At 38.6% G+C, this 14,504-nt stretch overlaps 1 protein-coding gene across 5 annotated transcripts in view; it reads left to right on the top strand.

Moving 5' to 3' along the window:
* The window catches only part of LOC140191404 (protein TANC2-like), a 745,351-nt gene that overhangs the window by 717,587 nt on the left and 13,260 nt on the right, over positions 1–14,504 (top strand). For all 5 annotated transcript variants that reach the window (XM_072248798.1, XM_072248801.1, XM_072248797.1 and 2 more), the window contains 2 exons: positions 3,736–3,827; positions 12,617–12,763. In XM_072248798.1, coding sequence (XP_072104899.1) covers positions 3,736–3,827; positions 12,617–12,763 — 239 coding nt within the window. The remainder of the gene's footprint in view (positions 1–3,735; positions 3,828–12,616; positions 12,764–14,504) is intronic.

The raw sequence follows: 14,504 nt of genomic DNA, 5'->3' as shown, positions 1-14,504 counted from the left end.
CTCTTTTGACTGTCAATGAATAAAATCAGTACAGGCACCCAGTGCAGATAATAGACTGCCTTCAAACAATGCTGTTAATGATTGCTTCCTCCAAACCTTCACTTTCATTCAAGATGATTGTCGATACCTTCAAATTCTTCGTAATTTCTAACTTGTTGAAGTGGTGAAATCATTTCATTCTCACCTGTAGTCATTTCTGGCATCTCCAAGCCTGAATGCTTCAAACCGCAGTGAACAAAACAATGCTGAATTGTCCTACTGCTTACTTTTTCCCAACTGTCAGTGACAAAAATCGCTGCTTTTTGAACACTTGCAACTGACGCTATTTAAAGACTGTTCACTCGAAGCACAGTGTAGTGTCTAAGAGCCATGCAAGCACACGCAACTGATGCCAGTTAGAAACTATTCGGCAACAGTCTTCCATCCCAATTAAGTGGCATGGTGTCCCAAATCCTGGCTTTTTGCTCGATTAGTTCCAAATAAGCAGCTGCTCCGATTAACCGATGGAACAATTAACTGGAAACCACTGTATTTATTGAGAATCAGGTCCTCAAATCAAATAAATCTTCCAGCTTTGGGACTAATGTCTGCTTTAGTCAGCTTATGTGTTTGTGCTTCAGACAGTTATGTGTGTGCTTGGCTTCACACAGTACCTCTTACGTGCTGTGTTTTTGTATAATGATTTGCTGATGCATTGGCTTCGCTGCTTGCTCACTGCAATTTTCTTTCTTTTCTGTTTTTCATCTTCATGTCGTTTGAAATACCCTTCCCTTCCTTCTTTCTCTTTTCTTCATCACTGGAAAGGTTGCCAAACACTCCCAAGTCGTCCTCGAGGTACATTCTGATGATTTGATTTATTTTTTTTTGCCCTCTTCCAGTTATGTCTGGACAGCATGAAAGTTTCATGTGTTTTTCTTTCTTTATCCCTAATGAAAGCAACCAATAGGATTGTTGTAGAGGACAACTTATTTGGTAAACAATAACACGAAAATATGGCTCAGTAATTATCTTTGGATCTCTAGAAAATGGGACATTATGGATATACCTAGTCCCTTTTAACCACCGTATTGATGCCATGGTTATCATGTTTTTTCTGCCTCAACAAATCTGATCAAAAATTAATTATCTGAAAATTGGTCACCAAATTAAACAATATTACAGTAACTGTGCTTCAGGAATAATCCATTGGATGTGAAGCTCATTAGTTGGTGATCAGGAAATGCTCTTTGATTTGCCTGGTTTTTAATAAACTACAGTAGCTTCCTCTTCTGCATATAAAATCCCCCAAATTTAAGTAACCCTTCCTTCTCCTGTTCCTCACTTCCTCTCCCCGCTGTTTATTGCTGGTTTTGTATTGGTTTCTTCACCTTACCAATCTATTTCTGCACAGTCTTGAAGAAGGCGTTGGCATATGGAGACCTGCCATGCCATGTGTCTAAATTAATTCCTATCTCACAACCTCTACGTGGAACTTTGAGAACAGTAACTGCAAAACATTTCCGTATTATAATGCCTCCAGCAATTAGAGGCGTAAAACCAGATGCCAGCTTAGTTCAATTCAGTTTAATTTATGCAGCATTGCTGATAACTGTGTCAGTAGCTGTCATGTGGCTCTGAAGAACCATTGATTCAAATCCTTGAGATCTGTTTCTGTTCCAAGAATCTACTCAAACGACATAACACAATCCCTTTCAGAATTGTCACAAAAATGAAAAAAAGGTTCTCAATCATTCACAATTACAGAGACATTTATGTGTAACTGAGTCATTGAGAACCCTTGGAAGAAGAATGATGTGAATTTTATTTGCAACATTTAAAAAGTTAGTGAAACAAATTACAGTGATGGTGTGTTAGTCAAAATTCAAACGGAATACCTTGGTTTTAAAAGAAAACATTTTTACCATAATTTTCTCAATCACCTGAGTTCATTTACTGAATTTTTTTTATTAGGAAGATGGGGAGCCTAGTATAGATCAAGCTACATAAGATACTGCACCCATACTTAGCAATAATGCAATTTTTCTTGGATCAAGAATTCAAAAGCCCATTAAAGTACTCTAGCACAGACTTATTCACACTAAAACTAACATTAAAGCTCCTTATTAATGCTTCATTGCTTATATGGGAGAATTTGACTTTGCAGTGTTGTCATTCCTCCTCTTGTTCAGTGAAAAACTTTCCAAGAGCTGCTCTCAAGGTGCCAATTATTTCTCTTTTGCTAAAGAGATGGCAAGTGTTTTAGAATCTGTAGCGAATTTCAGCCGTATACCAACTTGCAAAGTTTAAAAGTAACATCTTTGGTTGTGTTCACGCAGTTGTCTTGAAAATTACAGGAAATTCTGTGGTCATTACCTTCCTCTATCAGTTCCTCAAGCAAGAGTGTGTATATTTTAAATCTGCTTGCTTTTGGAAGGCACCCACCTGTCTGTAATGTTATGGCACAAATATTCCCTAGGTCCATAGAATCACTTTTTACATTTTATTGGGATGGAGGATTTTGCTCCTGCTTGCCTCCCTTATGCCCTGCCATGCAATTGATTAATTGTTGTACTTGTATTTGGCTGCTTCCTGTTCCAATTTTAATTGATGGAATGGAATGGTGATTAAATATCATTCTGCTCCTAAATTGGGCTTCACAAATCAATCCAATGTATTTTCACTTAACAAGTGTCACAGTCCTCTTTGTCCTTTCTGCCTCATGTTTATACTCGATTTTCCTCTTGAGCACTGAGCAATTACTCATTTAATTATTATAAATTGCACCAATGCTTCGGTATTTGGGCCTTGTAAATATTTTTTAATCACATCAAATATTCCATCCAGTCTTTAGAATAAACTTGTCATAAGACTAATTCAGATGTTTCCAGTAATAGTGGGACTTGTGGACAGTTTTAACAAACCTTTAATCTATTGATAACATAATGTACATCATCAATGTTCAGAAGAGTGATAACAAGCCTCACCAATTCAGGTGAATACCAAGTTGAGTCAAAGTTTTGCCTTATTATGCCTGAACCTTCTGCAAATACTGCCCTGGTTGTCAGTGATCTCTTTGTGCTGAATACCAAATTGCTTTCAATTAAACCTTTACTTAAAATCTTAATTTCCATTTTTAATGAACATTATTTCACTGCACAAACTTCAAATGGTGTTTATATTAAACTAACTTTAAGCATTCAGACGTGAAGACACTTGCACCAGTCTTTAAGTTACTCACAAGGATGATGTGTTATAGTCACTGGCACTATAGTACTCTCTAAAAAAAAAATACTCATGTATATTGTCTGAATCTTCACACCTTTGTTCTTTGTGATAGGATGAGGTTTAGCTGTGGTTCAGTGACTGTTGCAATTTTTTAGTTTAATATACCATCCCAATATTTGCATCTAATACCTAATAATTAAGTTCTTTTATGAAATACTAATTCTCTTTATCAAATAAGTGATTTATTTACATTGAACAATATAGAAGCATCAAAATTAAGTTCATCTCCAATAATTGTTCTCATATGACTAAAAAGCAAATGTAATTAAACTTGTTTTTAATGGGCTTGTATATCGTATTGGTTGCATACCCAATATTGAGATTGACTCTATTTTAAATGATAGTCATGTGGCACAATACCTAAACTCAGAAAGTTGTTCTCTACCTCCATTAACCTATAGGTGTTTTTCATATAGATTCCTACCCTTGCATTACATGTATTTTACCCCTCATGCATCCTGTGCACTGCAGGTCCAGCGACGTGGGCAATGGCCACCTCAAAACCGGACATCATGATCATCCTCTTGAGCAAGCTGATGGAAGAAGGAGACATGTTTTACAAGGTGGGATGAACCAGAGACTAGCTGGTACCAGGACCAAACTGCAACTGGCTGAGGCACTTCCCCTTATCTTTCAGGCAGTAAATAGCTGGATAAAATTAATTTTTACTTTATTAATGCTTTTGTTTATTTTAATTTTACCTAAATTTGAAAGTCTTTGCTTCATCAAGGTACCATTGCTTTGGGAGAAATTAGACTCACTCTAGTGTGCACCTCCTGTTTCTTTCTGAAGTGACATAGCTGCTGGATTCAGATATCAAACAATGTTGGGACGAACCTCAGCCTCATTTATAAATTCCATATTGTTTTATCCTTCACTTCCCAAATTTACGCACATGAAAATAGCTGTGACGTACAGAGTCACCAGCATCCATGTTTTCACAGTTTTAAAGTTGTTGTTTTGAAAAAGTAAATAATGTGACAGATATGTCTTTTTCAAAAGTAAATATATTAATTAGTATTCAAGATATAAAAACAAATCCAGAGCGTATCTTCATCATAACAATTCTTCATCGATGTTGTTCTAGTTGCAATTTCTCCAAGTAATTATGTGCTTCAACTAATCATTTTGCTAATCATTCCACTAATCCATGTAACCTGCCTTAATTTATTACACTGCCCAGGATCTAGCAGGTGGTAGGGGGAAGGGATTACATTTTCACAAAAGTTTTTGATTCATTATATGAATTGCCCTGAGTTGCCAGAATACACAAAAGAACTGTATTTCACACTCTATATCCAATTTCCATCATGTAATCCACTGAGACATTATCTTTGTTTTCCTACTCCTGTACTCAGCAACTTCTACTGAAAACACTATAAAGTAACAGAATTAGTTTCACCCAACAATGTAGAGAAAGCTGAAACTCAACCTAACATTCCATCAGTGATGGTTCTGCAAGAGATAAGCAAGTGGATAAAATGGTATATACTGTACACTCTGGACTTTAATTTCTTACTTTTAGCCAAGTTCTTGAGAGTAAAACTCCCATAGGATAGGAGATAAAAAATTAACAGTTAGCCTGCAGTTTGAAAACAAATGATACTTGGCCTTTATTGCAAGTAGGTACAGAGGGGGCTGTGCGGAATAGAAGAATAAGAAAGCACTGCAACAACTCTATGGAGGTTTTGGTAAAACCATGCCCGGATATGTGTGTGGTTTTACTTTACGTGTTCAAGAAAAAATATCTTGGGAGCTATTAAATATCGGTTCACTAGATCGATAGCTGGAGTGTAGGTCACTCTGACGATAAGAGTCTGCCCCATGAGAGACAGTATAGGCCTATGTTTACATTATGGGCTCGCTGGAGTTCAGATGAGGTACAAATATTGAAATACATAAAAATCAGAGAAGGTTTTGATAGTTGGATGCTGAAAAACTCTACCCCAGTTGCAGGGCTAGAACCATTGATAATTTCTCTGTATAAGTGTCAGCCATTTAGAGATGAGAAATTTCTTCACGTTGGGGATTGTAGATCCTTGCTGTTCCTGTGGGTGGTCAATCAGTAGATTTTATTTACTGTGGAAATCGAATGGTGTGGAGGGCAGGAAGAAATGCGGACATAATATCAGATATGACATTACATAGTGGAGCTGGCTTGATGGTCCTATATCTCCCTTCCGTGCTCTTGCATGGGGAGGGTAAATCATATTTACAGTCCATTCTGCCTAACTGGTCAGCACTTCACACCACTCTTTGTTCAACCCCAGCAATATATTCTTTCACTCCTTTCTTCCTCATCTGAACTCCCCTTCAATGCATCTATGCATTCTTCCTCAGTTATTTCAAGTTGTTTTTGGCTCTGAGCTATTCATGTTATTCCTGAATCCTACTTTGGATTTATTAGTGACACTCTGTGTTTGAAGACAAAAACAGATATGGCACAATAGTACAGTTGAAATAAGTGATCAACCAGGAATTTACTGCAGAAAAGGAGTCATATGGTTGTTTCTGCCCCTGTTTAATGTGTATTCATTTATGACCATTGTTCCTGGTCTGTCATGCATGTAGAAACATCTATGACTGCCCTGTCAAGCATCATCAAACCATTACATGATTATCTCTTAATTTTATCCTTATTAGAAAAAAGAACTTCAGTCTATTCAATCTTTCCAGGTAGATGTAATTTTTCAGTTCTGATCTCATCCCAACAAACATTTCTGCAAATGTTTCCATTGTTTTTCTTTTATAAAAGCAAATTATTCATTGTGCACAAGTTGGTGGTGTGTGATGAGGAAGGAATACTAACTTACATCACAATTCCATGGGGGTTTTGTTAGGATATCGTTAGGACAGTTTACACATTCACTCCATGATTGTGTGGTTTTCCTGACTGCTCCAATTACCCTCCACATTACAAAATGCACTGGTAGTTTCATTAAAAGTAAATTACTCCTTTGTGTATGTTAATGACAAAAAAAATCAAAGAGGAGTTAATGGGCAGATGTCAGAGAGAACGTGATACAGGGTTGTAAGGAAATAAAGAGATGGGGAATGGGACTAATGTGATTGCTTCCCTGGAGCAACATGGGTTCATTGTACTAAATGACCAACTTCCATTTTAATATTGGTAAGATAAGGTTCAATCAAAATCTGATGCATAACTTCATTGACCTTCAATTCTATTCCTCTAGAAATGAACACTAATTCATTGCTTGCTCTTTTTAATGATCACAGTGTAGATGAAGATTTAAAATGGTAAAGAACGGTAGAGATTGGATCACAATCTTCCTACCTGCCCTTAAGAAAATTAAGCAAGATAATATCAAAAAGAGAAAACAAGGGCGAGCAGTGGAAATCAGGTTTTGGGGAATGTCAGAAAACTAATTGTCATAATTTCAGATTTGAAATAATAGGGCTGACCTGTATAATTAAACAAGGAACTAGCCAGCTTCTGTAGCATGCTAACAACTCAAAATGTTGTCCGATAACATAGCTTAGATACCTGTATATTTTTGATTCTCAGGAATGGCATTATGGCCGCCAGAAAGTATAGAACTTAATTTGGAACTCGGAGAGCAGTAGGTAAAATCTCAGGATTCTCTCGGGTTGATTTCCTTCACCTAAATCCTAATGGATAAAATGTTAGAAGAGATTCAAACAGATTCAGATCCAGAATATGGGAATAATTCAATTTAGATATTTAAGAAATTGGGAGCTCAGAAGGTGTCACGGAAGTACCGCATGATGGGATGTTCCAGCCTTTGCTTTGCACGATGGGAGTTTCAATATCAAGGCCTCTGGAGAATTTCAAGAGAGTTGCACATTTCCTGACACCTGGTTTAACATTTGTAGAATCACTCATTCATCTTGCATGGGTAACCCTGACACCTAGTGGCTCAGCTTTGATTTCTGTCTCCTTACACAATAGAAATGAGATGAACTACCTTGCATTTAATAACTTTGCACTTGCGACTTATTGCCAGGACTTAGCTCTCTTGCTTACCCTGTACAGCACTGATTTCCTGCCCAACGTGAGTAATCTGAGCTCTTTTACAAAGTACAATTATAATGCCGTCATCTTTTGGCAACTGAGCATCTGGTTAGACCTGTGGGCCACACCTTATGTGCAGAGAAAGAAAAGTGGGAGGGGGGAGGGAATGGGTACTTTATCACAGCCTCCATTCACAGTATCTAGTACTTAATTAGAAATTATTCCTGTAGAATAGGAATTTGATTCACAATTTTGTTTTGTCATGATGAACACAGAAGAAAAGTGATTTGCTTTTTCCATGCAGTAAATAGAGGGACAGTGTTGACTTTCTGAGTAGTTACATTGCTTCAGTAATTGTAGAATATTTACATTCAACTACGAAAGAGAGTGCCTCCTTATGCCTGTTGCTCTCAGTTCTAAACATCTTCCCGTTCTAGCCACTTGTCATCTATGACTGGCAGTTATCTCAGTCATCAACTCCAAACTATTTCATCTCCTCTTCTTCAATCTACCCGTCCTTTAAAATGCTCCTTAACTTCCAAACCTTTGGCCAATCTTTCGTCAATAAAACTCACCCTCAGACATTGGGTGACTTTAAAGGTGCTACATGAATTCATTACTGTTGACATGCGATCATTAAAATAACTCACCTTAGTGCATTAATTTGTTCCTTCAGCTCTAAAATAGATCTTTAGGAATTGATCTGGCTGAATTGACTTCTGAATGATGCTCTGTGAGCAGTGTATTTAAGTGTTTATCATATACTGTATCTGTTCACAGTGCCATGAGGAAATTGTTTCAAGATATGTAACTCCCTGTAATGAGTCATGTCTAGTTCTTAATCTCTGGCTACATTACAAATACATACAGTACTGTGCAAAAAGTCTTAAGCACATTATATATTGTATACTGTATCTGTCAACGTGGAGCGGAGAGTTAAGTTTGTAAATCCTGTGGGGGTGGAAGCAAAGGATGTCGGGAATTGGGAGGGTGACGTGCCAAGTGAAGGGTGTGGGATAGGTGGCAGCGAAGGAGTGCCAGGGATGGGGGGTGGGTGGTGTGGTGTGGGTGCAGGCACACCCAGCCCTGAGGCACCAGGTGAGGTCATTTGATTCCAAACAATAAGTTTTGTGATCATTTCAGAATGTCTCTCTGGTGTTTTCTGCTTCCTCACTCTCCCTTCCCCTTTTCCCAACCATGATTCCCCTCTCTCTGCCTCCTTCCCCCTCTTCAGTCCACAATAGAGACCCATACATGAATCAGATTTATTATCACTCACATATGTCATAAAATTCATGTTTTTCTTTTGTGACAGCAGTACAGTGCAATGCATAAAATTACCACAGTACTGTGCAAAAGTTTTGGGCACCTTAGCTATATATACACGTGCCTATGACTTTTGCACAGTACTGTACTAAACAGGAAATGCTTCAGTACTGAGCTGTATCAACATCTCACAGGAAGAAAAATAGGTTAAGGTCAATAATTTCTTTCAGAACTAAAAAAATAAGGTATTAGAGCCCATAAAATAGAACAACAGCTACAGTAGAAAAGGATTGTGGGAAACATTAATACTAAATATTTCTATTCAGTGGCATGTAAACATTTCTTTTATCCCTGAAAGAAGGTGAAAAATATTGGTTGATGTATACAAGACATCTTAAGTATTAGAAGATGAGAAGTAGCCAAAATACATCCCAAATGGAGGCAGAAAATGCAGCATGAATTAGATGAAAGGGGAAAGAATATGAGTATAAAGTTTTTAAAGCCAGAGAATTGGGTGTAAAGTATCCGGACTCCAAGTGAGATTCTGTGATTACACACTTCAAGCTAGGAATGTACATTGGAGGAGATATTTTTAAACACTAAGGTTGAAAGCAATTTCTGAAGATTGAGTTGAACCAGATTGAAATGACATTAAAAATCAAAGAATAGATTTTTTCCCACATTCAGTTAATGGATGTAGATGTCACTGGCTATGTCAACATTTATTCTCTATCCCTAATTGCCCATAAACCAAGGAAGTAAATTGATAGAGTCACAAATAGACCAGACTGCATAAATATGTCACGTTTCATGATTTCACTTATTATTTCTTTTAAATTCCAGATTTGTTTAATTACGGGATTCAAATTCCTGGTTCAAAACTCTGGTTGTTAGGCCAGTAGAATAATTTTTTTCTGTCAGAATAAGGATATTTAGAACAGTCTACTGTCTACATCTAACAGATGTGTGGACAAGAAAGATTGAGTGGGATTGGGTAGACGTGGATGTGCTAGGCTGAAGTTGACTCTGCCGTTGGGTTAAAGGAAGTATAAAATCTTGTATGAATTTTACCCCCAGTACACATTGTGTTCTTTTCATGACATTAGATGTCATAGATAAGGTGTATTACTGACCATTGTTAGAATTTTGGTAGGTTTTTGAATTGTATTCTTGGAATTAAGCAGGAGCACATCACAGGGCATGGGCTGAACAGTGCAGAGAGAAAACTACACAGCACCAAATCCTAATAGGCATTTTCTTCCATTCATTATTTAGAATCATTGTCAGATCAAATATAGGAAAGAAATAGCTGAAACCAGTGTTGCAGTGTGATTGTGTGAATGGTAACCCAGGACGTAACTTAAAGTGTTGCTAGAAAGTTTTGAACTGAATTGAATTGAATTTATTTCTTGCATCCTTCACATACATGAGGAGTAAAAATCTTCACATTACACCTCCATCTAAATGTACAATCATAGTAATTTATAATAAATAGAAGAGTCAATGTAACATAGAATACACTCAAGTCAGCGTGAGTTCATCAGTCTGATGGCCTAATGGAAGAAGCTGTCCCGGAGCCTATTGGTCCTGGCTTTTATGCTGTGGTACCATTTCCCGGATGGTAGCAGCTGGAATAGATTGTGGTTGGGATGGCTTGGGTCCCAATGATCCTACAGGCCCTTTTTACATACCTGTCCTTGTAAATGTCCTGAATCATGGGAAGTTCACAACTACAGATACGCTGGGCTGCCCACACCACTCTCTGTAGAGTCCTGCGATTAAGGGAAGTATATTTTCCCATACCAGGCAGTGATGCAGCCAGTCAGAATGCTCTCAATTGTGCCCCTTTAGAAAGTTCTTAGTATTTGGGGGCCCAAACCAAACTTCCTCAACTGTCTGAGGTGAAAGAGGGCTGTTGTGCCTTTTTCACCACACAGCTGGTGCGTACAGACCATGTGGGGTCCTCGCTGATGTGGATGCCAAGGAACTTAAAGCTGTTTACCCTCTCAACCCCAGATCCATTGATGTCAATAGGGGTTAGCCTGTCTCCATTCCTCCTGTAGTCCACAACCAGCTCCTTTGTTTTTGTGACATTGAGAGAGAGGTTGTTTTCTTGACACCACTGTGTCAGAGAGATGACTTCTTCCCTGTAGACCACCTTGTTATTGTTTGAGATAAGGCCAATCAATATAGTGTCGTTGGCAAATTTAATTAGCAGATTGGAGCTGTGGGTGGCGATACAGTCATGGGTATACAGGGAGTAAAGGAGGGGACTCAGTACGCAGCCCTGAGGGGCTCTTGTATTGAGAGTCAGAGGAGCAGAGGTGAAAAGGCCCACTCTTACCACCTGTTGGCGATCTGACAGGAAGTCCAGGATCCAGCTGCACAAGGCAGGGTCAAGGCCAAGGTCTCTGAGCTTCTTGTCGAGCCTGGAGGGAACAGCATTCTCACATAACCCTGTAGAATTTTCCTCTATTTCTGCATAAATATGACCTAAAATGTGACCAGATCTTCATGTAAGTCCTAGAACTAGATAAAGAGAACCCAATTAAATAAATAACCCAAAAAATATTATACTTGTTCATTTATTTATTGAGAAAAATGCTCCAATACTACATGTATTTGTTGGAAAAAGTATGTGAACCTTTGCTTTCAATAAAGGGTGTGACCCCCTTGTACAGCAGTAACTCCAACCAAATGTTTCCGGTAACTGTTGATCAGCCCTCACATCGGCTTGGAGGAATTTTAGGCCATTCCTCTTTACAAAACTGTTTCAACTCTGGGATGTTGGTGGGCTTCCTTGCATAAACTGCTTGCTTCAGGTCCTTCCACAACATTTCTATAGGATTAAGGTCTGGACTTTGACTCGGCCATTCCAAAACACTGATTTTCTTCTTTCTAAACTATTCTGTTGTTGATTTACTTTTGCCTTTTGGATAATTGACTTGTTGCATTATCTAACTTCTATTAAGCTTCAGGTGATGGACTGCTACCCTAACATTCTCCTGGATAATGTCTTGATACAATTTTGAATTCATTGTTTCCTCAACAACTGCAAGCTGTCCAGGCCCTGAGGCAGCAAAGCAGCCCCAAACGATGATGCTCCTTCCACATGCTTCACAGTTGGAATGAGGTTTTGGTGTTCGTGTGCAGTGCCCTTTTCCCTCCAAGCATACAATGTGCATTTCTGCCGAAAAGCTCAACTTTTGTCTCATTTGTCCACAGAACGTTGTCTCAGAAGTGTTGTAGAACATCCAGGTGGTCTTTTGCAAGCTTGAGACGTGCAATAATGTTTTTCTTTTGGAGAGCAGTGGTTTCTTCCATAGTGTCCTTTCATGAACACCAGTCTTGTTCAGTGTTTTTCTTATAGTGGACACATGAACAGAGACTTTAGCAAGCTCTAGAGATTTCTGCAGGTCCTTTGCTGTTACCGCTGGGTTCTTTTTCATCTCCTTCAGATTGCACGTTGTGCTCTTGGTGTGATATTTTCAGGATGCCCACTGCTAGGGAGAGTAGCAACAGTTTTCTCCATTTGTAGACAATTTCTCTTACTGTGGACTGATGAACACTCAGGTCTTCAGAAATGCTTTTGTAGCCTTTTCCAGCTTCATGCATCTCTACAATTCTTCTTCTGAGGACCCCTGAAAGTTGTTTTGATTGAGGAATGGTGCACATAAGCAGATCTTTCTTGACTTTGTGTGCCTTTTTTATAGGACAGGGCACCTCTACAATCCACACCTCCAATCTCATCTCATTGATTGGAACATCTGACTCCAAATAGCTTTTGTTGAAGGCGTTACCACAGATGTTCACATACTTTTTCCAACAAATACATGTAATATTAGATCAATTTTTTCAATAAATAAATGAACAAATATAATGTTTTTGTGTTATTTATTTTAATTGGTTCACTTTATGTAGTTTTAGGACTCACATGGAGACCTGATCACATTTTCGGTCATAATTATGCAGAAATAGAGAAAATTCAACAGGGTTCACAAATTTTTATTGCACCACTGTACTAAATTCTAGATATTAGCTAACCATCTATTGTGTTTGTAATATGATTTTCCTTCTCTCCTGTTCGATCAGAAAGGAAAAGTGAAGGAAGCCGCGCAACGATACCAGTATGCCTTGAAGAAGTTCCCACGAGAAGGGTTTGGAGAAGACTTAAAGACGTTTCGGGAGTTGAAAGTGTCCCTGTTCCTGAACCTCTCACGATGTCGGAGAAAAATGAATGTATGTTCAATGGCCCCTTTGGCAAATGGAAGATGCAAGAAGCTTTGTTTAAGGCTGATGTGTTCCCCGAATCTTTTTCATAGTTTTCATCGTTTTGTCAAATGTTTAATATAAATATAGGCATGCATAGCAATCAAGCCCACATTATTTGCAGCAGCAACTTGAATGTCATACATCTTTTGGTGCAATTTGTGTTATTGTTAAATAAGCCAAAAAACATAATGATAATAGGTCAGATTTCAAAAGCAAATTACCTGTTTTAATGTATCTGAGGAGCAATGTTTAATACACCATCTCAGGAACCATCTTAATTGCGACCTTTTACCTACTCCTATTTCCTCGTAACCTTGAAGAAGGCTTTTCAAATCTATTGAGTCTCTCAGCAGTTCCATTTCCCCACCTATTTTCAGTAATCTTTCTTTTCTGGCGTGTGCCCATCAACACCTTAATTCTCCTATCTCTTGACCATACCAAGTGGTGGACGGATTAAGATAGCCAATTAATTGACTACTCGATATATCTTTGGGACATAGGAGGAACCCAGAATACCCACAGGAAACCTATACAGTCATGGAGAATGGGCAAACTGCACATAACACCAAAGGTCAGGATGGAACCAAGGTTGCTGGAGTTATGGAATGGCAGCACCATCTGCTGTGCCACTCTGCCATCAACTGGAGCTCTGTGCCAAGAATCTTTATACAATCTCTATAAACTCTGTCTCTAGGGCAATGATCTTACAATATCAGGGAACCCACTCCTGAAAGAAATATCTATAGAGTTGATGCAGAAGCACTCTACATTTCCCATCAGAATAATGAACCCTAAAGCATATGACAATGCCAGTTTAGTATCCACTCTCTGTCAATACTGCATGCTTCCAGGCCTCCTCCTGTTCTGTCACATCCCTGTTTATACCTGGTTCATGCCCATATCCCATTCCCTTTATGCAGTCCTTCACGGTGTGCTGAGGTGAAGAGGGAGGACAAATTTGATCAAGGACCAACTTTATTCACCACCTATGTTTACGTGTATTAGGAAATTTCTGTGGTGTGTTGGTGCTACATGCAACAAAAACACAGTATTCAAAAATTATACAGAATAAAGAATTATATAAAAAATAAAGTTAGAGGTGAGCATATGGATATGGAATAAAATGTGTATAAATATATAAATACCAGCATGTATTTATATTTGGACTTTCAGAAGGCCTTTGTCAAGGTGCCACACATGACGCTGCTTAAGAGCCCATGGTATTATAGGAAAGTTACTATCATGGTTAGATACAGAGGAGATGTCAGGGCTGTTTTTTACGCAGAGAGTGGTGAGTGCGTGGAATGGGCTGCCAGCGACCGTGGTGAAGGTGGATACGATAGGGTCTTTTAAGAGACTTCTGGACAGGTACATGGAACTCAAGAAAAATAGAGGGCTATGGGTAACCCTAGGTAATTTCTAAGGTAATAGAGGAGATTCACAAGGATGATTCCAGGAATGAAAGGGTTATCATACGAGGAATGTTTAATGGCTCTGGGTCTGTACTCACTGGAATTCAGAAGGATTGGGGGGGATCTCATTGAAACCTTTTGAATGTTGAAACGCCTAGACAGAGTAGATGTGGAAAGGATGTTTCCCATGGTGGGAGAGTCTAGGACAAGAGGGCACAGCCCCAGGATAGAGGGGCGCCCTTTCAAAACAGAGATGCGGAGAAGTTTCTTTAGCCAAAGCATGGTGAATTTGTGGA

Source organism: Mobula birostris, chromosome X (assembly GCF_030028105.1).
Source record: "Mobula birostris isolate sMobBir1 chromosome X, sMobBir1.hap1, whole genome shotgun sequence".
In the NCBI taxonomy this organism is placed as follows: domain Eukaryota; kingdom Metazoa; phylum Chordata; class Chondrichthyes; order Myliobatiformes; family Myliobatidae; genus Mobula; species Mobula birostris.
This window is presented reverse-complemented; position numbering and strand designations above follow the sequence as displayed.